The sequence below is a fragment of the Bos mutus genome, chromosome 26 (genome assembly GCF_027580195.1).
Source record: "Bos mutus isolate GX-2022 chromosome 26, NWIPB_WYAK_1.1, whole genome shotgun sequence".
Classification (NCBI taxonomy): domain Eukaryota; kingdom Metazoa; phylum Chordata; class Mammalia; order Artiodactyla; family Bovidae; genus Bos; species Bos mutus.
Genome location: NC_091642.1, coordinates 34,769,771 through 34,795,840, shown reverse-complemented (window position 1 = coordinate 34,795,840; position 26,070 = coordinate 34,769,771). Strand labels below are relative to the sequence as shown.

The following is a 26,070-nucleotide window of genomic DNA, read 5'->3' as shown; positions in this document are numbered from 1 at the left end:
GATGATTTATTGTCAGAAGGGGATACCTTGTGATGAAAGTCAAGGGGATGAGAAACAGTGCTGCAGTAATGAACAGATTTTTCGGCAATGTTTATGATCTCATTGCAGACTGCTTCCTGTGAGGTGGCCCCGAGATATCCAGAAACCCCCATAAAACAGTCAACATGGGGACAAAAAAAAAAAAAAAAAAAAAGAGAGGAAGAGATGTAACATTCCAGACGAAGCACATAAGTCCAAGGAAACAACAGAGTTGAAGATCCAGTTAAAAAAATAGATGTTCCAGTAGTGGGGTGCAGGAGGGGTCCAGGCGAAAGCATGGAAAAACAGGTAAGATACAGAAGAATTTGGGATTTAGTATGAATATTAAATTAAAAAGGCAGCAGCATAAAGGCCTGTAATTAGTGAGTAACCGTTACAAATGGAGTAATTTCAGGACAGAGATGCAAGTATGTATCCCCAATCATGCACTAAAATATTAATCCCACATGTAGGCAGAGTAGAAACAGTCTCTAAAGTCCTCTGCCTTTTTTTGAGAGGGGAGGGGGTAGCCTAGCATCGCTCTCTCTACTACAATAGCCATAAAATTCTTAAAAATAATGGCTCTGTGAGTCAACCAGTCTACTCCAGTCTAGATTCTAAAAATCAGTCAGAATTCTCTTTAGAAAAGCTACAGTCGTATTCAATAGGCATCTTACCACATAGCTCTTTTCAGATTCTGTGAGATCAGGTCCTGCTCTCAATGAATGATGAGAAGGCTGTGATCACCAAGCAAATTATAAGGGAGACATTTTAGCAGATGTCACATTGAAAAGGATTAAAAATAAAAGTGTGAGCAAATACACATACCACACCATCACACTCGATGACACCGGACACTCGTGGCCTATGGCCACCGAGTTTCCATGACAACACGGTGGGTGCAGAGGAGACAGTGCAATGTACAGAGTTAGAAGCAAGCATCCGGGCAATGAGATGGGCAGTTGGGAGCATGGCTGCAGTGAGGTGAGAATGAACAACACAGGGACTCCAGACTGGCAGGGAAGAGACACAGAAGGGCTGCCTTAAGGACAGTCATGTCCCTCTGTGAGCATGCACGCCGGTCCCCTCACTCTTAGCGGTAAGCATCTATGAAGGACTGATGTACTGAAAGCCCGTTCCAGTTATTTTGTTGACAGGGAGCCTCCTCTGGCAAAGCAGGCTCATAAAACTATCAGGTATGCCATTTTCTTGTACTTGTAAAAACCAAACAAGAGAGTAACGATTTTGAAAAACCCCCTGGTAGTACCTGGTGTATCAAAAAAGGCTGTTCTCCCAGGAAAAACCTGCAAATGATACATTCCAGCTACATATGAGATAGATGAGTTCCGATATCTCATAGAGTAGGGCTTGCTTACAGGAACAGGACCGTGTGTCCTGACACAGCAGTAGAAATGAAACCATCACTCTTCACTCACCAGCTCTGGTACCACATCATGACATGAAAATAAGGTGCAATCTGGCCAAGCAGACCTGTCTTTTAAGTAACAATCCTATATAGAGCTGGCCAGCCCTTCACTGGAAGAGTGTTGGGAATTATTTACCCCAGAGAGGATTCAATTCCAACTCTTAAGAAGTCTCCCTAATTGAACATTTGAAGAGCCGTCTTTGGAGAAACCCTCCAGGTTATATGCAATAATACTGATGAGCCACAGCAACTCCAGGGCCTTCTAGAAGAGCATTCAGATCTTTAGTGTGTGACCATTTGTTTCCCAGGAAGGCCCAGAGACACTGAGGACTTTCCCTGAGCTCATCCAGCAAGTTAGCGGAAGCCCTGTCTCCTGGATTCATCTACTATCTCGTTGGACCTTCTCTTTCATCCTTGAACCATTTCCCACATTATTAATTGCCTCCACTGACATTATATTCAGTGAGTCCCACAGAAACCCTGGAGACTGGCAAGACAGGGTTATCATCCCATTTTCTTTTAAATCCTAAGAAGCTGATGCTCAGAGGGGCTTAGCACATTCCCCAATGTCACACAGCCTGCAAGAGCTGACACTGCTCCACCACACCATCCCTTCCCATTCCCCTCTGCTGTAAGTCCCATCCACTTGCATCCCCTGTGGGCCAGCTTCCATTCCAGACATCGCTTCCATACTCTTGTTCTTTGAAAAACTGCTTCAAGTTCTCCAAACCCCTCCAAACCTCAGTCCCTTAAACCAGCCTCCCTGGTTTCTGGCAGGATGCAGAGAAGAGACAGAACTCAATTAAAAAGAGAACTGCAAGGGGTTTGCTCCTTAGAAGATGTCTCAGGACCTGCAGGCCTTTGCCAGATGACTGGGAGCTGGCCTCACTGACCATCCAGCCTCTGGATCAAGGCTTCTGCGTAACAAAATAATGACACTCCCAAGCATCTAATATGCGAGATTCTATGTGGCATCCCCGAGTGGGTGATCTCTACAGGCAGATTTTGACTTGACAGAAGGGAAAACTTTCAAAAGGGAGAGCTGTCCAATAGAAAGTGCTGCCTTGAGAGGAAGCGGTTGTTGGTCCCAGCAGCTGTTCAAGCTGAGGTTGTGTTGACAACTGCTACAGGGGAAACTGTAGAGCACTGCTGCCCAAATGCTGATGTGCGTCAGAGTCACCTGGGATCCTGTTAAAATACAGATTCTGGTCTGACATGTCTGGGGTGTTCATTTCTATGTGGGGATGCCCATACTGCTGGTCCACAGACCAACTTTGGGGAGCAAGGCTCTGGAGCATTTCATTTGTCTAACACTGAGCTAAGACTGGTTGGTCTGGATCACACCTCATGAAAATGAAAGTTCTCATAAAAAAAAATTTCCAAGCTCCAGCTGGTGGCCTACCAACCTCAGGTCAAATGTAGTACAGTCTACTGACATGACCTCCAGTTTACCAGGTCACAGTCAAACCAGAGGATAATCATCACTGCAGCCTTCACATCTGGACACACTTAACATCTAGTACAAACTTAACTCCTCCCTTAGAGTTGACTCGTTCCCTACTTAACGTCTGTGGAATAAATGAAGGAAGAAGGTGAGGTAAATATTTATGCTGTTAGCTAAGATTCAGTTTTTCCCTATTTGACATGCATTCCTTAGATTTAAACCAAACATCTCATACAGCTGAAATGTAAACCAGTTTTTTGAGGGGGATGAGTGGGTATGGCATGTGGATCCTTGTTGGAGATGGAAACCACTGATATCCACCATAGGGACTTCCCCTTCATTTTGAAGGCTGCTGACTTTCAGACTTTTTTTTTTCCTCTCTAGATGTATGTCTTTTTCTCTCCCTGGTCCTGTTTTCCAACCATCTGCAGCTTTATGTATCTCTTCCTTTGATACTATGCTGCCTGGTAACCAGTAGCCTCACATATCTATTCAACACTGAGATGGGGCCAGTAACAAACGTGCTGTAGGTGTAAAATTATTTACACTTTTTACAAAAGTATTTTTTACAACGTTATTTCAAAACTTAGTATAAAGAATTTAAAATATCTCAACAATTATTCTGATTATATATTAAAATGATACTATTTTAGATATGTTGGGTCAATAAGTCAAATATAGTACTAAAATTAATTTCACTCACTCCATTTTACTACCAGAAAATTTTAAATTACATACATGACTTATGTTATATTCCTGCTGGCCAGGGCTGCTCTAAACCCTCCCTGGGTCTCAGTGTACACCCTTCTTTAAGCCCAAAAGCAAAGTTCTAATCACGATCTCAGCCAGGGTTAGGGATAAAAGGACTATTATCTCATGCTAAGGACATTTCAGACTCCTGGAAATACATCCCAGTTTTTCACATGTTTAGAAAAAGAACCACCAACCCCTCCACCCCAGCACATCCTGTATAGCCCCATCAACAGTTAGCAGGTGATAGCTACTGATCCAGAAACTGCTTTTCTTCCATATTTGCGCAGACACACACAAGCTGGCCCTCTTGGCCTGGAGCTTGTGTCTCATTCTTCTGAGAGAGCAACCTTGTGTGTGTCCCTGCGGCCCTTCCACCTCCAGTTCACAGTAAGCAGTCCCTCAGAAACCCAACACTGGTCTCTGGGGGCTGTTAATCCCTCTGGATCCACAAAAAAACACTTGGTGCTCCTATCAGTTACTAAGCGTTCTCTTCCAGCTCTGGGTGTTTGCCAAAGCCTTGAAGCCCAAAATAAAATGTCCATAGGCTGGAGGCCAGCAGGAAGTCCTGGAGCTGTGGGCAGGACAGAGAAGCCCCACCTCCACATGGCCTGGAGCCCTTCTAGGAGTGTCATGAGTCTCAGAGACGGTGAGCCGCTCCAAACCGTCTCCTTTCCTCAGACCCTAACTCTCTGGTGACTAACGCTGGCCTCCCAGGGGATGCTGGACTGGAAGGGAGGGTTCCAGGACAGACTGTTACACTAATTCATTGTCGCTTGAGCAAAATGCTTAACTTTGGATTTCAAGTTCTCAGTAAAATAAGAGACTTGGGCATGATTTACATCAATATCCTCTTTGGCTCTGAAGTTCTCATGTAGTCATTAGTGTGCATGCATGCCATGAACTGAGAACAAAGGCTGGGCCGGGCTGACCTGGTTTAGAAGGAGCAGCACTTCCTCACTGCTCACTGGAGACGGGGTGGAGGGCGGCTCTGACTGCAGCCTCCAGGGTGTCCGGAGGGTTCCCTTCTGGCTTTGTGGGAGGTGAGGGACTGCCCTGATGGCAGAGAAAGAGCCACAGCTCCTGGAGGACCACAGGCAGACTGCCAGAGGAGGCAGGAGACCTGAATGATTCGGGCTCCTGGCTCTAGGAAGCCTCGGCAGGTCTGCAGAATAGTCTGCCTCCCCTGAGCCCTTCTCTTGGGTGTACTAAGAAAAAGAACCCGGCTTGCAAACAAAACAAACGATAACCAATCAGTTCAACTGCTTACCACCTAGACTCGATCTCCTTGCAGTTCAGTCCACAGACAAGCTTTGATGTAATTTGAACCTGATGACAGCACTAAACTTACATGCTTAACCTTCTCATATAGTCTGTGGTGGGGTCTGTTTTTTTCCTAAAACAATGACACAACAGATGCCATGGAGACACCAAAACTTCCCAAGGGAATGCCTTTGTACTCAAGGTGAGAGAATAAGAAGCACTAATTTACAGGGTGAAAATTCTAAATTTTCTAAACTCTGGATTTGTGTGAGTAGAAATCAACCCTGAATATTCATTGGAAGAACTGATACTGAAGCTCCAATACTTTGTTCACCTTATGTGAAGAGCCAACTCATTGGAAAAGACCCTGATGCTGGAAAAGACTGAAGGCAAGAGGAGAACGGGGCAACAGAGGATGAGTTGGTTGGATGGCATCACTGACTCAATGGATATAAGTTAGAGCAAACTCCAGGAGACAATACAGGACAGGGAAGCCTGGCAAGCTGCAGTCCACGGGGTCTCAGAGCCAGACACGACTGAGAAACCGAACAACGACAACAGCAACAATCCAGTAAAAGGATTCTTCTATCTTCTACTTTCTTCTCTCCTCCAACCCCATCTTCCTCTCTTAGGTGAAATGGAGTAAGGAGGATAAACTACTTTTCTTTTCCCTGGTACCTCGATATCACAGAACAATATTTAATGAGTCCCAATTACATGCTCTGTGCTAGGTGCATTCAGCTCCAGAAAACCTCATTTAACTCAATAAATGAACTCCTCATAATATCTCAATAAAGGGGTCAATATTTACCTCATCTTATAAAACTAAGACCCAGTGTGTCTGAATTGGGAAGTGAAGAGCCAGAATTTGGACGCTGGTCTTTCTGACTCCGGGTCCCATGCCTCCTATCACGTTTGATCTCCCGGGCTGTGCTCTGCCAGAGGGAGATATCCAAATAGCTGGATGGATGTGCTGATCCAGAGGCCACCTTAGCTCACCCTATGCTCTGCAGCTGGCATGAGCTGGGTTTTTACTGAAATCCTCCATTTCTCTCCTAACATCTCTTTTAGGGGTGGATATTGAAGCCTTTGACTGTGTGGATCACAGTAAACTGTGGAAAATTCTGAAAGAGATGGGAATACCAGACCACCTGACCTGCCTCTTGAGAAACCTGTATGCAGGTCAGAAAGCAACAGTTAGAACTAGACATGGAACAACAGACTGGTTCCAAATAGGAAAAGGAGTTTGTCAAGGCTGTATATTGTCACCCTGCTTATTTAACTTATATGCAGAGTACATCATGAGAAATGCTGGGCTGGAAGAAGCACAAGCTGGAATCAAGATTGCCGGGAGAAATATCAATAACCTCAGATAGGCAGATGACACCACCTTTATGGCAGAAAGTGAAGAGGAACTAAAAAGCCTCTTGATGAAGGTGAAAGAAGAGAGTGAAAAAGTTGGCTTAAAACTCAGCATTCAGAAAACGAAGATCATGACATCTGGTCCCATCACTTCATGGGAAATAGATGGGGAAACAGTGGAAACAGTGTCAGACTTTATTTTGGGGGGCTCCAAAATCACTGTAGATGGTGACTGCAGCCATGAAATTAAAAGACGCTTACTTCTTGGAAGAAAAATTATGATCAACCTAGATAGCATATTCAAAAGCAGAGACATTACTTTGCTAACAAAGGTCCGTCTAGTCAATGCTATGGTTTTTCCAGTGGTCATGTATGGATGTGAGAGTTGGACTGTGAAGAAAGCTGAGCACCGAAGAATTGATGCTTTTGAACTGTGGTGTTGGAGAAGACTCTTGAGAGTCCCTTGGACTGCAAGGAGATCCAACCAGTCCATTCTGAAGGAGATCAGCCCTGGGATTTCTTTGGAAGGAATGATGCTAAAGCTGAAACTCCAGTACTTTGGCCACCTCATGCAAAGAGTTGACTCACTGGAAAAGACTCTGATGCTGGGAGGGATTGGGGGCAGGAGAAGAAGGGGACGACAGAGGATGAGATGGCTGGATGGCATCACTGACTCGATGGAGGTGAGTCTGAGTGAACTCCGGGAGTTGGTGATGGACAGGGAGGCCTGGTGTGCTGCGATTCATGGGGTCGCAAAGAGTCGGACACGACTGAGCGACTGAACTGAACTGATTGAAACTTCAGGTCTTAGTTCCCTGGGCCTTGACTATTGAGAGTATACATACCTGCTGGTGATTTTTCTAAGAACTGCAACCAGCGTCTCTCCCCACCCTGTACACTGTTGAACACTCTGTGTATATTTAGAGATTTCCCTTCTCAGTGAGTCAAAGGAAAGTGTTTCCCCTTATTAGGTAGGTGTTTTAACATTTAAATTTCCTTTTCATTCTTGTAAGTTGTATCACATGCTTTCCTTTTTATTTCTGATTTCTATGCTCAAGGCAGGCCTATACCTTTCTTCTTATCTTAGTTCTGGGAACTCACCTAGTTTCCATGTGTAAGGGCTGTTCCCACTGAGTTCACCAAAGCTCAAATTTTCTGTCCTGTTTCCCTTCCCACTCTCCTTTCTCTAAGGCTGTAGTGTTGTTCTTGTGCTTCTCAGAAGCTTTGAGGACACAGAGCTTTCCTGAATACTTTTATTTAAAAATTATTCCCCCAGATTATACTGTTATAATTATGCAAAATTGTGTGTGTGCCACCCTCTTTCCCAAACCCCTGGCCTAGACTCAGATAACCCCAGATTCTCAAAAGTTTTGTGATCCAGAAAATGTTACAAGTCACTGGAGTGACTTTAAAGATTCTTTTAAAGTCAAAAATTCTATGAGGATCTCTTACACCAGTTATAGAAGCTCCTAACAACCAAGTCTGGAGGCTAGTCAGCGAACAGTACTTCTCTCTTGGGGAAGGCTCAGAAAATATTGATGAATGCTGGAGAATCCCAAGACCATCTTCCCCTTCACTTTCTTGACCAATTGTCCTAAATCTTCCTAGCCAAAATTATGCTCAACAAAACCCAAGAACTTGGTTAATAATTCCAAAGTCTTGGGCATTTTGTATATGTTTGTCCAATTAGTTGTCCCTCAAAAAACAAAGGGAAACACTTATTTTTCCACTATGAAGGTGCACAGGTCTATTATAAACCCCCTTCCTTAAAATTTTGTATTTTTTCTTCTCTTTCCTTGTAACTGAAATGCACACAGGATTTTTAGTTAATCAGAGACTATCAAAACTAACAAGAAGTCAGCTTTGTCTGGATCTTTTGTCTATGGATGGTGAAGCCAGAGAAGGGAAGTAACTCACCCAGAGACACACAGCAGGCTCGTGGCAAGGCAGGAGACAGAGCCCAGGAACCCTAAATTTGAATGTAGCACTCTTCCCACCAATCCTGGCTTCCCCTAAACGCCCCTTGCCCCTCATTCACTCCCTTCTGCTGTCCAGAGAACTCCTAGCTAAAAACATGCACAACCGACCCAATGTCACACCAGCTTGGGAGTCTACAAGGAGTGAAAAGTCAAACCCTTTCACAAGGAAGTGCTCACACATCTGCAGAGTTGGGGGTCGTGGGATGGGCTGGACAGGTGACTCAGGAGAAAGAAAGCAGCAGAACAGGGACTAGCACCAAGTAGGGAATGCAGATGACCAGTTAGCAAGGGTCATAGGACCTGTGGAGGATGACCAGCCACTCTGTGAGGAGGTGCTGACCAGTATCCATATGTGCACCAACCAGCCCTCCAAGCTTTGCTCACAGCCCCTTCTACCCACCGGCGGACACAGAAGCCCCACCGAAACCAGAACTCACCTACCCTTTCACATTCTTACCCCTGGGGCTTAGCTAGGCTATTTGCTTGCTTCGAACGCTGCCCTCCTGCTGTTCACCTATCATAAAACTCCCAGTTCCTTAAGCTCCAAATCAAAAGTCACTTTTCTTTTGAAATCTGTCCACCTCACCCCACACCAACCTCCCTTGCTTATTCTCATCTTGAACTCCCCAAGGAAACTGTTTGTGACCCTTCTTCCTGGTCTACCTTATACTTACTTTTGTGAACATGTCTTATCCCCCAGTAAAGACCTACACTCCTTTAGCTGGGGTCACTCATATTGTATCTCTGCTTTCACTCAACAAATACTTGTTGAGCACCTTCCTCAATCAGGTGTCCTGGTCCCTTGCGCTCTGAGGGTGACAGATAAAGGGACAAATACAATAGAGTTGATAAGTGCCCCTAAGATCAGGTGCTGGGGGCTGTGAAAGCACAAAGTCCGGCACTTAATCTAGTCCTACAGGGGGAGGGGAAAGTTGGCAGGAAAGGCTTCCAGGAAGGAATGGAGAAGTAAAGGACGGGTGGAAATTTTCCAGACCCACAAGCAGGGGAGACTGAGGGGAGGGTGAGGCTGGCTTAGCTGTCAAAACAGCCAGTTCCATGAGGCCTTCTAAGCCCAGGAAGGAGGAGAGACTTTCCTGAGAGCAGGGGGGCCCCTGACAACGCTCACCCCTCTCTGCCTCCTGCAGCACTTCGCACAGTGCCTGGAACATCCTAGACACTCAAATAGAAGAGGAAATGGTCAAAACACTTTGGAATGTCTTTTCTTGCTCTCGGGTTAGATTCCCTTCACTTATAGATCAGAATATCTACCTAGGTTCCCAACATTGGTAACAAAGTTGAATTATTGGTTCAGCTCCTCACCCCCAGCAAGGACAAGAGCAGTTGACAGTTTTTCTGATAATACAAGCAAGTCTGGAATGCATTTGTTCAAGTGACACAGAGTGAGGTCACTGGGTCACCAGAGAATACCTGTCATTCAAGCCCTTCCCATCTTGTGCTCTGTCAGCACAAGACGGCCTCAAGAGAGGCAGAAAGCTTCCTTGGAAGGACCTCATTTCCCAAGCTGACTTCCAGGTCCCAGTTCTAGGACGGGAAGGTGAAGGAGCTGGTGAGGGAGTGGGTGGGCAGCAGCCGTTTTCACATAACCCCCCCCCAGCTCTCAACATGGAGCAAGGCCAGGGCCCAGCTTTTTGTTGGGAGAGCAGGAGGGAGGGGATGGGAAGGGGTGCACCTGGGGCCTGGAGGCCCATCAGGAAACAGTTTTCAACAAGTTTGGCTTTCTGTATTGCCAGCACACCACCCTCTCCTAGTTAGGAATGGGAAGTGTCCACCCCCAGCCTCTTCCAAGCACCGTGTGCGCTTCCTGTCCATACTGGATCCTGGCATTGGGCCGCAATGACTCACCGCCAACCATGAGGAGGTCTCCAGGCCCCAAGGGCTGACTTAGAACCTTTCCAGAACTGTTCCTGTGTTGAGACATTGACTTCTTTTCCATCAGTCACTTCACTGCCTCTCCCCTAGCAAATTATTTCTTTCCTTGACAGGACACACCCTTCTCTCCTCACAGAACATGCCTTCCAGGAACACCTGCTCAGGCAAAGCCTTCCCCAGGTATTTCCTCAGCACTGGCCTCAGAGCTGGAGCAACATCCCGCTTCAGGGAGCCTTCCGGCCTGCCAGGCACCACACCTACCTCCTTTAATCCTTACACTGTCCTGTGATTGAGAGACAAATTCCACTCCTACTTTGGATAGGAGAAAGCTGGTGGGGAGGTAGAGCCTGACTACTGACCATTATCACACGCTGTCCTTCCCCACAACAATGACGCCCCACTCCCCATCATCAGGCTGGGGCCGCAGGTGGGGCCAAATCTGTGCTTCAGGCCGCAGGCTCCTGCAGCCTCCAGGCAAACCTCTGCAGCTGTGTGTGCCAGTCTTCCTGAAGCACAGGGCTCCTCAAAGGCAGAATGGGAAACCCTGTATCCTGCCCAGAGGTAGGTATACCCTCAAATGAGTATCTGTTGAGTAAATGACACTTTAAAGGGAAACTGAGATTAAACATCATCATCTACCATGGGCATTGTGCACAGTAGATAATAAATGGCTTGGAGACATCTTCAAGAATTCCATCTGGTTCAAAAGACATTCTAGAATGTTCTCAGCTCCAGATGCTCCAAGGTGGAGAGCTTCCATTTATAAAGTGCTGATGTGTTCCATTCCCAGCCCCTATGCTTAGCACTTAACATGCATCAATTTGTGAAATCCTCTCAACCTGACTGTGAGGTAGTTGTTATCTCCATTTTACAGATGAGGAAACTGAGGCTAAGAAGGGGAAAGTAACTCAATTCCAAATCACTAGAGAGTAGAGGAGAGCAGGCATTCAGACTCGGCTACTTTGGAGAAGCTGCCCAAAGGCTCTGAATTCTGGGGTATTAAACAGCATAGCCAGTATTAGAACCATGATCTAATTGCCACGTTCACCTCCTCGCCACCTGCCCCCAATTTTTAAGCTCTCAAAACATCCTAGGGCCACCTCAGTCCAGACCCCAAAATCTTTGTAGTTGTCCCAGACAGAAAATGGGACAGTTGCCTAAAAACCTGGCCTGTCCTTCAAGGATCCCAGCACTGGGTTGATCCCCCCAAAACCAAAATGTATGTGCCCATCAGTGAGCAGCTCAGCTCCCACACAGACACAGGACAGGACGAGACCCAGCGGGGCTAAGTGCTGGCAGGCAGAGCGCCAGGGGTTATGGAAACACAGCGCAGCGCACACAAAACCAAACCACACGGAGCCAAACTGAAGCCTGGTGTTCTCAGCTGTGTTAGAGCAAGCCGAGGGTCCTCTCCCAGGCGCAACTGCGCCAGGAGGAAGGCCTGCCTTCTTGCGGGTTTTTGCACCAGGCCAGGAGGTACCCAACAGTGTGGCTTACTTTGGAATCACTTCGAGAGGCCAGAATACAGACTGTCCCTGGCCTCCAGCTGTTCCAGCCCTGACAACCTAATGGATGACCCCTCCATTCCCTCCTGGGTCATATTTTTGTTTCCAAACAAGCAAACGGGTCTTGTGGGCATCCACTTGGCTGTGGGTGAGGCTGCCCTGCTGCCTGAGATGCCCGGGCACACACGGTCATGCTGCAGGCCTACCTGGCTCGCACCCATCCGAGCGGCCGGCTCACCACCTCTCTGCAGCTCTGAGCGCTCAGCCTCCCTTCCCGAGAAAGGGCCCCCCAGGGGCTGGTGGCGGGGCCGGCTCTCCTCTGGGGTGTGGAGCTCTGTGAGTCTCTGTTCGGTGCTCAGGCACCTGACCACGTCTGACGGCCTCAAGCAGCTCTTCTTAGAGATGGCGGGTCCACCTGGGCATCTCTCACCCGCCTCCCTCTCTGCTTTCCTCTCACGCGCTCCATTTCCATCTCGCCATGGCTGCCGCTTACCCTGGCTGCTAAAGGCGTCACTAAGCTCCGAGATGACCCTGTCAGATCGCCCAAGCCACGGCTGGGAGAAGCTATCCTGGAGGACCCCCGGAGGTGGCACATAGGTACCACTGTCTCCATTGACGTGGAAGGAGGCCTGGGCCCCAGGCGCTGGGGAGTGGGCTTTGTGCGGAGGCGGCAGGGCCAGCGGGGAGACCGCAGAATGTGGAGTGGACCGGTCCGACCAGCCCGAATGGGGAAGGTTGAGGGGCAGCGAGGAGCTGGGCCTTGTGAACAAGGCCAAGGGGTCACTGCTGTAGATAGAAGCCTCGGGCAGAGGAGGCAAGGGTGGCGTCAGAGCCAGAGGACGCCTGCTAGGGACCCCTACAGTCAATGAGATCCACTCAGAGGTGACAGCGTGCATCTCCGGGGACAGGGCTCGGCGGGGGTGGGGCAGAGATGAGGGGGCCGGCATGAGGAGCTTGCTGTGACTGGGAAACTTCAAAAGAGAAGGAGAGAGAAGAAAACAAAAGAAGTAAAAGGCACAAGTGTCAGCACAGAGAATAAAGGAGGAAAATAATCACACGGGATGTCTGGAGAGGAACGAAATGGAGAGGATGAGCAGGGCACGCTGGTGTCCAGAAAGGAAATCACCTGGTCGGGCTGGGAGAGAACCTGGATGTGGATGCGGATGCGTGTGTGTGGATACATGGGTGTGTGCAGGCGGGGGAGAATGGAGAAGCAGGTGGCATGGAGACGGGAGAAAGGGTCCCATCAGGACAGAAACAGATGCTGCCGGCTGGTCTGCAGAATCAGATTTAAAGGGACACACTGGGAGCTCCCTACCCCCACCCCATCCAACTGCCTCTGCAATGAAGCCTGACCCAGAGCCACGAGGAGAGAAAAGTGGCCTGGCTGAACCACTGTGTTGTACACCGAGACGAATATAACAGTGTACGTCAACTATACTTGAGTACAGAGAGTTTACAAAGGTCTGCCACCACTCTGGCCCTTCTTGGGCATTTATTCTCTCTAGGGGGCTCAGTGAAGAGCCTTCCAGAGAGGTGTAGGAGCAGTGTAGCCATCTTGTTTCACAGTTGCACTTGGCTACAGTCAAGCATAAAATCTAACTGTGTTCCTCATGCTGTGACCAAGCAGAGTGCCCTACGCCTGGCTCACACTCTCTCCCTGCGAGATCACGGGATCTAGATCTCACTGTGCAAAGAATCCTTGGGTCAGCCTGTCTCATGCTTTCAGCCAAGAACCATCTCCTGGGGTCAGCAATGGCAAGTGAGAGAGGAGGATGAGAGGAGAGAGGCCCAGGCAGGACCCTGGGCCCCCGGGTCCTGCTCTTGTTCCCCTGACCGTCCTCTCTGTAACTTACCACTTAGGGTCAGTCTTTCACAGAAGTCACCCCACTGTGCCTCTCCTGAACCCAAGGTTTGGTTTTTTTCCTTGGCTTTGGGACAGTGGGGATGGGTTTGGAATAATTTATAGTTTAGAATAAGTTTGTTCATAATTAATGTTTAGGAAGCAAAGACCATATTATGCTTTTAAATCTACTTTCTTTCAGCCCAGTATAGACAAAGATGCTGTAAATTCCTTTTGCAACCCGGTTCTTGACTGCAAAGAATACTCTGAATCTGGTCTATGTGTCTGAGGATAAGGATGTGAAATTCTTTCAGTCTTTGTGTTCTGCAGGCCAATCTTGACCAGTAAGATGACTAAGAGAACCATACTGGCCATGGTATGTATGGGATTGTGGTGGTACCCAGACAACCAGCTTTGGTCAACATGGGATGCTGCCAGAACAGAGTTTTGGACCATCTGATAATGACAGGTATTTCTCTCCCCAATCATCTTGTCCCCAGAGCAATCACCTTAAGTGCTTCCTTTTCCCTCAGATAATATTTCTCCCAGCAAATTCTTGAAAAACGCCATTTGTACACATGAAAACAAACCCTGGAATGCATACTCTCTGCACTGCTGCAGACCCACCCCAGAGGGGCTGTGTGCCATTAGCACTTAGATTTGTCGTGCTGAGTGTGAAAACCAGTGACGAGAAGCTTAGGTACCTGAGGGCTTGCAGTGGTGCTGCGACTTGGGGAGGAGGAGAAAGGCAGGTCGATGTAATCTGTGGGGTTTTTCACCAGTGGCCGTTTGATCACATCCACATAGGTGATGGGGAAGATGCCTTGCCGGGACGTGCCTGGGATCCTCCCTTCATACCAGTTCTCGTCCACCTGTCGAAGCAGCGTGATCCTCTCGCCCTGCAAGACACAGTAAGGCAGTGGTCCTTGCCCTAGCAGACCTCAGCACGTCTGAGATCCCTGCCTGTACCCTGTGCTCTCCTGCATTACTTCTCACGTTCTTTGGTCAGAAAAACCTTCCGTGCTCATCTTGGATGAAATTAATCACCACTGAGGTGGAGATGCTAACAGCAGTTAGAACTGCTAGGAGTCTGTTAAGCTTGGTCTTTACGTATTTCGCTAAAGAAGGTCAGACTCATTCCCCCAAGCTAACAGGAAAATGTAATGTCTCTCTCTTTTTTTTTTTGGCTGCATCACAAAGCTTGTAGAATCATAGTTCCTGAATGGAGACTGAACGTAGACCCTTGGCAGTGAGAGCATCGTCCTAACCACTGGACCACCAGGGAATCCCCCAAATCTAGTGGTTTTGACTCACTTAATGCAAAACAGACAGATATCCAATCTTCTTCTTTAAGGTAAAGGTTTTGGGGATTCTTTTTCTTTTTTAATATAATTGTATTTTTCCTGTATCATTACAGGAAAATTAAAACATAAACGTAAGGCAGAAAATAATCACTACCCATAATATTATCACTTGAGGGTCACCACTGGTAATATTTTGGTACAGATAATTCCATGTGAATTAGACTTGCATATATTTTTTCTTATAAAAACAATATACACTGTATTCCCTTTTGTAATTTGCTTTTTTGGTACTGAATAACATACAGTACACATCCTTCTTTATCAAGAAATATAATTCTGTTTTTCCTAGCGGTGCACAGCTTAATGGCCCACTGCAGGCGATCTACTGTACATAATATAATGGTTTAATTATTGGTCTCCTGATGTAGGGCAACTAGGTTGCTTCCACTCTTTCTCTTTTCTATAACATGGTTCATCTTTTTTCAAGGCATAGCCTCGCTTCCCTCAATCCTCAGTAAAATTCTTAACTTTAGTACCTTCAGCCAGCCAGAGAATTTTGACATATACAGAGTTTCTGAATTCCTAGGAAGAACAGTGTCTCTGCCTGGCTTAGTTGTGTTCAAAATAAGTACAAGCACCTTGAAGGCAATGATAACATTGTCATCTCCTGCTCACCGAGGGCCAACTAGGTGCCATGTGTCACACTGGGGGCTTCCCTGAGGCTGCTTCATTTAATCTGCCCGTGGCGGCTCAGGGAGAGGGCCATTTATTTTCACTTTACATAGGAGGAAATCACAGCTCTGAAAAATTATTTAACTCCCCAAAGGCTGCATGCCTGATAACCTATGACTGTTGGCTTCAAAGTTTTTCAGACTTCTGGTATCCTAGGACGTTCCCTTCTCCCCATTAATGCTGTATAACCTAGTTGCCAACACAGCGCTTCTCACATTACTAGGTGCTCAATAAACACTGAATACAGTTTATAAAAGAGGTGGGTCTATGATTTCAGAAATACTACCTTTCATCAGTAAATTCAATGTATGGTCTGTTCTTTAATACTTCACTGTAGAAATCCCCCAATTGTCTTCAGTGCAATTCTTCATGGGGCACAGCTCTTGGGTGTGCAACAGCTCTGCCAGACTGGCTGGCACTGCAATACCCCATCCCGACAATGACAGCGCCCCCCCAAGTGGGGGGTCCCCTGGTGCAGTATGAGAGGGCAGCTTACCTTTCTGAAGGACATCTCTACTTGGGTATCACCATTAAAATTAAACTTGGCGATGGCTTCGCCGTATTCCAGAACCTGTACTGGTGTCAGTTTTTTGGGCTGAGCCTTCTCAGCAGGAGGAAGAAGCTGAGAAAGGGGGGGCGCAAAAAAAGAGGCAAAGGAGAACGGAAAAGAGCAGAAAGCAAGGAAATGAGAGGAAAGGAGGAAACAAAACACAAGTTAGATAAATGGTGCTCTGGGCATGTGTGGGTCTTTCCTGAGTAAGAGACAGAGCCAGGGTACCTCGATGTAGGTGCGGGGGAAGATCCCCACCCGGCCGTGATGCTCTCCTTCGTACCAGTTCTGATCGATTTGCTTATAAATGTAAACGATGTCTCCCTTCTGCAGAGGAAGCTCCCTGTGGATAGAGGGTCATGGCATTTTAGGAGATGTTCCAATGAGTGTAAGACTGAGATGCTCGTGTTTTAGCAAAAGGAGACTTTGAGTTGGGTCAAAGGGGGCAAGTTACATCAGTATTTGTGACATCCTGATATCCTTTTGTCCTTCTATCCATTCAGCCATCTGCTCACCCACTCATTTCATTACCCATCCATCCATCCATCCATCCACCAATCTCATTATCCATACATACATACACTCTTCTAGCATCATGCAGTAGAAAGGCTCTGAAATTAGGCAGATCTGGGTTCAAAACCCAGTTATATCATTTACTAGCTCTGGTACCTTGGGCAAGATACTTAATTCCTCTGAGATGTTGAGCTGGCCAGAAACATCTTATGTGTCTGTGTGAAAGTCACTCAGTTGTGTCCAACTCTTTGTGATCCCATGGACTATACACTCCATGGATTTCTTTAGGCCAGAATACTGGAATGGGTAGCCTTTCCCTTCTCTGGGGATCTTACCAACCCAGGGATTGAACCCAGCTCTCCTGCATTGCAGGTAGATTCCTTACCAGTTGAGCCACCAGGGAAGCCAAGAAACATTTTATAGAAAAGCCCAAACGACTGTATTGGGTTTCTGGCCAACCCAATACTTTCTTTTTCAGAAAACAGGAGCTAATAATCAGAGTTTTTGGATAAATCAGCAATAAACTACAAATAGAAGACCTAGCCTGGTGCCTGTGATATAGTTAACAGTCAGTAAATGTTAGTTCACTTCCTTTTCAACACAGAAAAGGGATCTTGGAAAGAAAAGTGGATTTTCCCTCTTCATGCCCATTTTCAACTTTTCCATATACATCCCTTTGTTTGCCCCAATAGTATGTTAATCTCTAACCAGGACTCCATTTTTAAAAGTGAGACAGAAAGATAATAGATACATTTTAAGCAAAACAAAAACTGCAACTTGAAATTTTCTTGCATTAGAAAAAATGACCTGATCTTTTCCATGTGCGTCAAACAAACAGCATGGAAAGACAGGTCTCTGACTGCAGTGTGGAGGGGGTGTGCCTGCTTGGTGGTGTGCCAGGTGGTCCCACAGTACATAAAGGGGTACTGGCCAGACAACGGGGGCACGTCCAGAAAACCTCACACAGAGTCAGCCCTGTGCTGGATCAAAGAATAAGGCTGCCTGTGTGGGTCTCGCACCAGCAGGCAGGATTCTAAACCTAAAGAGGCCTGTGAAGGGAATCCAGGGCGTTTGTCTCTAGAAAAAAGAATGTCTTTGGTCAATTTTTTGCCATAGCCCTTCTCAGGGGAGTTCTGAATTTCCCCCCTCCATTTACCCTCAACTACGGACACACAGATGAGCAGAATCCTCAGAATACCAACCCCTGCGGGAGATCTACAGCTTCTAAACTCTGCTACCCTAAGTGATCGCAGGTATGGAGGTGGGTGGGAGCTGTGATTCCCACCCCACCGCCAACACTGCCACATCAGGTAAGCAAGGAGGGGGACACTCATGAGAGGCTGAGAGGTCATGTATCGTGGGGGGCTGGGGATGCCTTCTTCCTGCTCCATGGACCACACCCAATCCCCAAGGAACCAGTGGCAAGGTCTGATAGTAACAAGATTTGTGAAATGATAATGTGATACACTTTTTAGATCTTTTCTGGAGACTCATCAGCACTTCAGCACCCTGGCACCCTGGAGGAAGTCCTGTGGGACAGAAACCTGTTTAACTTGGTTGAATCAAGTGCTTCCCCAGAACACTTTTTTGAGTAACATTTATGGTGGAAAACAGAACCCAGTGACTGGAGGTGTTTAACATATTCAAGTCTATGGATCTCTCATTTTCTCTTTAGAAAGCGTTATTATTAAGTTTTTTGGGGAGGCAACATGGTACGATGAAAGCACAGGGCCAGGAGGAAGGCACCCTGTCCCCAGAAGAAACAAGCTGGATAATGGCACTTACTTTAGTGTCTGAGCTTTAAAGTCAAACTTGGCTCTGGCAGGTCTCATCTAAACACAAGAAACAATGACAAGTTAAAATCGCAATTCAAGTACAATGAAAAGAACACGTTTACAAGTTTCCAGAAAGCAAAGCAGAAAAATCCACCCTAACCAGTTTACTCTGGTGTTGAAATATGGGTAGAATTCCACTTGTCTGACCTTAGCAGAGCACTAGATGAATATTCAGTCAGCTATGCCATGCTCGAGGATCTCCCTACGGAGGGCCAGATTTGAGGAAGAGATGGTTAGAAAAGTCCTAAAGCTGAAGTGCCGGTTCTCAAAGCTGACACCGTTATTTAAAAAACAAACAAACAAGCAGCTGGAAGTCCTGAGACATTCCTTATCTACTGTCTTCCTCTTTGGGGAACACATTCTGTTTGTGTGACTTAAATTATGCCCTGCAAGTAGATGAACCCTGACTGACTTCTCACATCACCTCCAACTCCATATATTTCTCAACGTCTGTGAAATCATCCAAAAAGCCAGATATACCGAGCCCTCAGCTCATGCTCTTCCTCAAAGGCTCCCATTCTTGTTGGGGAGCCCTCTTCTCCTAGTCTCCCAAGCCTGGAAGTCATCCGCAGCCCCGTCTCCACTTTCTCATCGAGTCTGTCATTAAGTCACGCCAACTCTCCCTCCGTCCCCTCCACAACCCCTCTCAGGTCCGACCTCTGGTCCCCACAAGCACAAAGCTTCCTTTGACTTCAGTTCTCTTCACTCTAATCTGCTGTCACTCAGAGGCACAAATAACATTCCTCAAATGCCTCCATCATATCACTGCCTCACTCTGAAGTTGGCCGAGTCTCTCAACTGTCCTTCAGGTCAACTCTCAATGCCTGAGGTGGGTTAAGGTCTTTGGGTAATTTCTCCCCACTCATATCTAACTGCCTTATCTCCTAGGACACTCTTCCTGTCCGAGTCAGGCAAATCTATTTGCTGCATCTTGTCTAGACACCCTTCTGTGTCTGGAATTTCTTCATCACCAATTCCAGCAAAGAGAGGAAAAGGTTCTTCTTTACTTACCATGTTTATTTGCACATCTTTCTTCCCCGCCACTAAAATAGTTACTTTTTTTTTTAAACAAAGACAGAGGGGAGAAATCAAGTGAGCAAGCTGTGCATAGCCGCCAGTATAATTCTGCCCCAGCTATGAGCAGCTCCAACCTACTCAACTGGGCTATGACTTTTTAGTCTAGGGAAATAATATGAAGTTACATACTTCCTACTTGGACATGGACAAAGCAGAGGGGAATATAGGTGAGAAAAAAATCACTTTCAGAAGCTTCATCAAGCTTAGTTTGAGATCCTGATCCCTCAGTGAAATACCCCCACATTATCAGGCTCCCCGAGCTGGGGTCTTGTAGGGACCTTCTTTAAGGCTATGAATTCTCTGCAGGAATTTTTTATTTTTGCATTTTCAAGTGCTGTTTCTGTCTATCTCCCATACATACTAGAAGTCAGCTAAATGCCAACCTTATAACCAATGTCAGAATTTCAATGTCTGCATCTGTGTCTGTTATGACCATAGAGCATAATTTAACCACTGTAAGCAAATAAGAAAAGAACAATCATGGAGTTATTTACAGATGACAAGTTCACAGAGAAGGCCAAATGACCAACATTTTAAGGACACAAATGTCACAGTGGTTCCAATTTAAAAAAGGGGAGGGGGCTGGTTACCTCATGACAGCCAACTGCAGAGCTGTGTGAAATTAAAAACAAATTTATACCAAAATAGCATGATATTCATACTCTGAGTGACAATTGAATTCAGGGAAATTATATCAACTATCAATTAGTAAAACCCAAGCCATGTGATGAACAGTCAGTGGTGCCTTCTGTCACTCAAAAGATTGAGACATGAACATTAACCAGCTCTCAATTAAATTAATAATTATCAAATAAAAATTGTATAGGTGTACAGGTTACTATTTAATCTGTAAATTGGCTTAGGTCAACCCAATTGGGCTGGTGAAAATTTGTCTTTAAAGGGAACCCATACGTTATTTAAGACTGAGAAACAGATTGCATCAAATATAAGTCATCATTGCCTATGCTGCTGCTGCTAAGTCGCTTCAGTCATGTCCGACTCTGTACGACCCCATAGACAGCAGCCCACCAGGCTCCCCCATCCCTGGGATTCTCCAGGCAAGAACACTGGAGTGGGTTGCCATTTCCTTCTCCAATGCATGAAAGTGAAAAGTGACAGTGAAGTCACGCAGCTGTGTCCGACTCGTAGCGACCCCATGGACTGCAGCCTGCCAGGCTCCTCCATCCATGGGATTTCCCAGGCAAGAGTACTGGAGTGAGGTGCCATTGCCTTCTCCCATCATTGCCTATATAAAGCATCATTTCCCTCTTTATCTTCCTCCATCCCCTTGAGGCTGAATCTATCTTTTCCTCCTCTGGTTCCCAAGGCATCGTGTTACCTACTACAACAGAGGGGTGCCTCTTCCAGTAGACTGCCCGCTTCCCAAGAGCACAGTCTGAGTCTTGTTTCTGTCCCTTCATAGGGTCCTGCACAGGATTAGTGGTCACCCAAACTCTACTGAATGGGACAGAGGTACATCTACACAGACTAGTACACTGGGACACATTGGTAATGGGACAGAGGTACATCTACATGGTCTGGAACACCAGGACTCATTGGTCTTTGTCTTCCGATGTCTGTCAGTCAGCATCTAGGGCCGAGATTCTCAACATGCAGTCCCTGAACTGCTCAAAAACACAAATTCTCAGATCACAACCCAGAATCAGAAACTTGGTGGATGGGGACCAGCAACCTGTATTTTAACAAGCCTTGAGGGGATTCTGACACTCTCAAGTTTGAGAACCTCTGCTCTAGAAGGGATGCAAGGTGGGTTAGGCAGAGTTCAGCTGCCTCTGTCTATGGTTACTGTGCCCTGGTTGCATTTCATTTGCGTGTATTATCTACAAGGAGTAGGCAGTCCTAGGTTGCCTCTGCATGTTCCCACCTCCTCCATCACTCACAAGCAGGTAGGTCCGGGAACAAGGATAACCCGTCACCAGAACCTTCAGAGCAGAGTGGTATGGAGGAGCTGGAATGCTGAAGGCTGGGAGCTGTCTTTTCCTTGCATCTGAGTTACTCTTGATAAGTTCTGCCTTTTTTTAAATTACATTTTATTTTTCTCTATCACTTTAGAGCCACTTTCCCCTCTCCAGCTTTCCTTTTCACCTGGTTCCCCTCTTCTCTGTCACAGTCACCTTCTACTCCTTTAAAAAAAAAACAAAAACAAAACCCAAACCATTTGAAGAATAACCAGTAGTGCTTCTGTCACTCGAAAGACAGAGACATGAATATTAATCAGCTGTTACACTGAACGATTATCAAACTGTATATACTTTGGTGTCACTCCCCCATTCCTCCATCCCCACCTGCCCAAACCCCAGACACACACACTTCCCCAAAAGGAGCTAATCATAGGCAGGGCTACTTAAAGGTCATGTGGCAAAACAAACTCTGACACAAAATGCAGCATTTGGCCAGCATGAGCATTTCAACATGCTGACCTTTGCACAGGAGGCCAAGGTCCAGATAATATCACTTTAAAGGCTTGTGCCTCTTTGTTCCTTGTATAATAATAAGTTTCGTAATCTCAGCTGAGAAATGTCCAAATTAAGGGAATGGAGGAAATGGCTCTCAGAGAGTTCTTACCCTCCATGGCTTGCCCTAACTGCAAAACTCTCTGGCTTTCAAAATTCCTCAGTGAGGTTTCAGTTCTCTTGAACACTTCAATTGTATCATTGTAGGATACCAAGCAGCAGTACAGCATGTAATACAAGTTTCACTAAACCATCTCTTCAAAGAAGCTTGTAATTGTCCACACCATGGCCACTAATGCATATGAACTAAGGTACAGGTTTCTAAGCAGAACGCACAGGCAACACAGTATCATGGTAAAATGCGGATGGAGAAGACGGGACTCATGAAGGCAGCCGATGCTCTAAGGCATGCATTCGGAGTGTGCGCCAGTGGATCCCAGTCCCGCAGCCAGGCATGCTTGGACATACAGAGCACAGGACATATACGGAATCATGTCCTCCGACCAGCCAGAGAAGAGCCAAAGCAAGCCTAAGGGAAGCCAGGATGACAGACGCTGCTTGGAGAACTAATTTGGCCTACACAGGGCAATGCTGAGGGGAGGCAAATATTGCTTTGGGTCAAGCAGCAGATCGAGGTGACCAAAACAGACCTCTGACCCAGATTTCCTTTTTGCCGTATCGTCTATATTGAGGAGGTCCCCAAAGCGCTCATTAGTGATAAATTGATGGTGCGTTGGAATGACGCCCGTGTGGCGTCGAGCTGCGATATCGGCTTCTTCTTGCTCGCGTTTAAGTCGTCTCTGGTCCGCTAAAAGTTTCTGCCATGAAATTGCATAAAATGGGCAGTGAATCATCTGGTCCAGGGCATTGGAAAACTGCCAACAAAAACAACTAAGGAAAAAGGTGCTGGGTCAATAGAGAGGAAACAGATGTTGGAGGGGCTTTATGTTCCCACTGTAACCACCCACTGTGTGCTCTGTGTAGGGAGGAGATGGCACTGCAGAAGAAATCTAGGCAGCACTGAAGGCTGGTCCCATGTGGTTACAATGTCTGCAGACCATCCCTCAGCTCAGCTGACAGCGTCCTGCCTCCAGATATAAGGCAGCCGAGGCCACATCATCCAGGGGTCCTTCCGGAGCATTCATGAGCATGGAGCATGGCAGGAGGCCGGAAGTGCGATCCTTACCTTGCTTAGCCAGTGATGAGCTCCCATAGCGTATTCCCACAGTGGAACCAGGGAGGGCTCTTCCTCCTGCCCACATCTGGCCTGTTAAAACTGCTGTGGGCTTTTACTAAGGGGTTCTGTGGCAAGCAGGTCATTTTGTGCTTCCTATTTCTGCTAATTTGAATATGCTCAAGAGTAGAAATACCCATTTCAGAAAATATGGCACCCTTCCTCCTATGCCAGCCAACCCTTCCTCTGAGTATAATTTTAGGAGGCTTTAGCATGTGCACCAAAACCTATTTATGTGATGGACAGAAAGCATCATTTATTATCCTAATGTACTTTTTATTCAACTACTTCTTCCTTAGAGAAATGAAGCTGAGTTTAAGGGAGTGCTGTGGACTATACGTACAGGAGATAGTAAACTAAGAATAAGGTACCTGAGTTTAGAAGAAATATTCTCTCCTAAATTAAGGAAACAGTCATTCATTTCTGTTTTTAAAGGCCTTTTAAAATAAACAATGTTACATTTAACTAAATGTCCTCACCAACTACTGAAAGGACCCTACAGAAGAGAATTTTAATGTTTTCTTACTCTAAACCAATCATGCATTCCCAGAATTAATATTGCTTGCAGGAAGGCATTCATTAGAACTGATCATTTTGAGCATTCTCAGTAAAGCATTAGCCTTCTCCTAGCAGGTAGTGAAATGCCTTAAGTGACACCTAGCTCCAAAGGAGGGTGGGCCCACCTTTCTATTCTTCTCTAGGGTCTACCAATGATAAAGCAGTAACTCGTCAAATAGCTATGGGATTTCCAGCACTCAGGTTAAGTTGTGGTAGATTCAGTGAGAAAAGACATGAGAAAGTGCTTTGTGAAACACCATAGGGCCCTGGTTTCCAGCCCTGCCTCTGTTACAAGGTAACTTTCTATGTGGTCTGGGGCTAGCCAGTACCCTATGGCAGTCCTTTCCTGGATAAAACAAAGGAATTGGCTGGATGACCACCGATGTCCCTTCCAAGACTGACAGGTTCTTGTTTTCTGAACTGCATTATCATCAATGTTAATAATAAGCCACTTGTGGGACTTCCCTGGCAGTCTAGTGGTTAAGACTCCATGCTCCCAATGCAAGGTGCACAACCCATTCCTGGATGGGGAACTAAGATTCCACATGCCGCATGGCATGGCCTAATTATAATATGAGTGGGTGCAAATGGAGCAGAGCTCCCCTCCCAGCTTGAATCTGACCTCAGTAAATCCATCATTTCCATAGTTTAAATATATAAGCCAAAAACCAGGGATAAGGACACCAGGATCTGTGAGCCAGTATATTCAGGAAACAAGCTGCTCATCCTCTGAATCACTGTATCAGCAAAGTAAAACCTGCCTCCCACATGGTAGGTGAGAATTCTATTACAAAACCTCCCATGTTGGATGCTAGGGTTTATACTCCTGAAATGGAATGTCACCTCCCTTCATCATTGCAGGCCAGGTTTCAATAGGTGGAATCTCATATCTCAGCGACAGTGACAAACAGAAGTCTGTTCTGTGGCCTGATGGACATGCACTGTGACCTTTTCACATTGTTATCACAAATAATTCTGTTCATCAAATGCTTCCTTGATTATCTTTTCACAGACAGGTGCAAATGTTTTACTGAGTGCTGTCTGTATGGTGGCCCGAGAAGGGCAGAACTGTGGTCTTTTTTTGTCTTTTGTCTCTCCAGCTGACAGCATGACTGTTACCCTCCAGCTCTCTTCAATGTCAGCCCAACCCTAAATCCTTAATAAAAACCCCCCTAGACTCTGAAATCACCCCAACGAAACAGAACACAGGAAAAGGGCTTTGGACTTTACAGGGAAGGGGACACAGTTGTGTACACATGACCACCTTCCCCTCCTGCCACCAGCCTCGAAACAATTCTTCCGTCTTTTCACTGCAGGAAAACGGTCCTCAGAGCTTGTTTAATCAATAGGACCCTTTCTTCTGGGAATGTGAAGTCTAGAAAGCACATCTTGTAATAACACTTCATCACAACAGCAGCTTGTGATTCTGCCCATTTAGCTGATATACAGAACCACCTCTTCCTAAATCCCAAGAGAATGTGCCCCTTTCCTGGCCCCACCAGTCAGATCACTGCTGTGCACGTGTTTCAGCAGCTGCAAGACAAAGGCTGATCCTGAAGTTCTTGGGGTATCTCTGAGTTAAAGGCAACTTCTTCAAAATGTTTTTATAAAGTGTATTTATCGTGGTCATTATTCTTTTTACATTTCCTCTTTCTCCTATTGCATCCTTCTCACAATATGAACTGTGCTTTGTGTCAATAGAGGGTAAGCTTCCTTGGAGAATAATAAAGTGGGGATGAGGGTGCTCCCCTTTCGAGGTGCTGAATGCAGAGGTGGGCAACCTCTTTTTGAACCTCCTGGGCTGTAGGACTGGCTGGAAGTGGCCTTTGGAAGTTAGTGTCTTGAAAAAAATCAGTCCTACTTTTGGGAGAAGTGGACTAAAAAAGGAGTGATCGAGCCTATGTCATATAAAAAGTCACCTGTGAAAATCCCTATGTTTGATTCTAACTGCTAGGTCATGTCACCTCCCTAACTATTTTTGTCTGCACAAGAGCTTAGAGAGTTCAAAGGTGGCAATTACCTCTTTATCATCATGACGCCGTCGAATAAATTCTTCTGTGGATTCCAAGTAATCAGCTGGTATAAAATGCCTTGGTGACTCTGAATCTTCAAAACAATAAAGCAGAATTAAAACAGGCAAAGATTTAGTGGGAAACCAGATTGGGAAAAGATTTCACCTTTCATCCATGATAAATATCAAGTTTTTACCATTGTCGTTTGGTGATCAGTATCCAAATTCTGAAGGAAAAAAAACCAAACCCCCTCCCTCCTGCTTTTTGGATTTACTTGTGAACTAGTTTCATACACAGAAAA

The 26,070-nt window shown here is 46.2% G+C and overlaps 1 protein-coding gene across 50 annotated transcripts in view; it reads right to left on the bottom strand.

Annotated features, from left to right (window-relative positions):
* SORBS1 (sorbin and SH3 domain containing 1) overlaps positions 1-26,070 on the bottom strand; it is a 234,403-nt gene that overhangs the window by 8,789 nt on the left and 199,544 nt on the right. For 23 of the 50 annotated variants that reach the window (XM_070363623.1, XM_070363634.1, XM_070363635.1 and 20 more), the window contains 8 exons: positions 25,778-25,863; positions 22,616-22,783; positions 18,365-18,411; positions 16,295-16,409; positions 16,013-16,138; positions 14,185-14,379; positions 11,844-12,608; positions 696-755 (listed from right to left, as the gene is read on the bottom strand). In XM_070363623.1, the coding sequence (XP_070219724.1) occupies positions 696-755; positions 11,844-12,608; positions 14,185-14,379; positions 16,013-16,138; positions 16,295-16,409; positions 18,365-18,411; positions 22,616-22,783; positions 25,778-25,863 (1,562 nt within the window). The remainder of the gene's footprint in view (positions 1-695; positions 756-11,843; positions 12,609-14,184; positions 14,380-16,012; positions 16,139-16,294; positions 16,410-18,364; positions 18,412-22,615; positions 22,784-25,777; positions 25,864-26,070) is intronic. The other 27 variants (XM_070363642.1, XM_070363655.1, XM_070363670.1 and 24 more) reach the window with 3 other exon arrangements.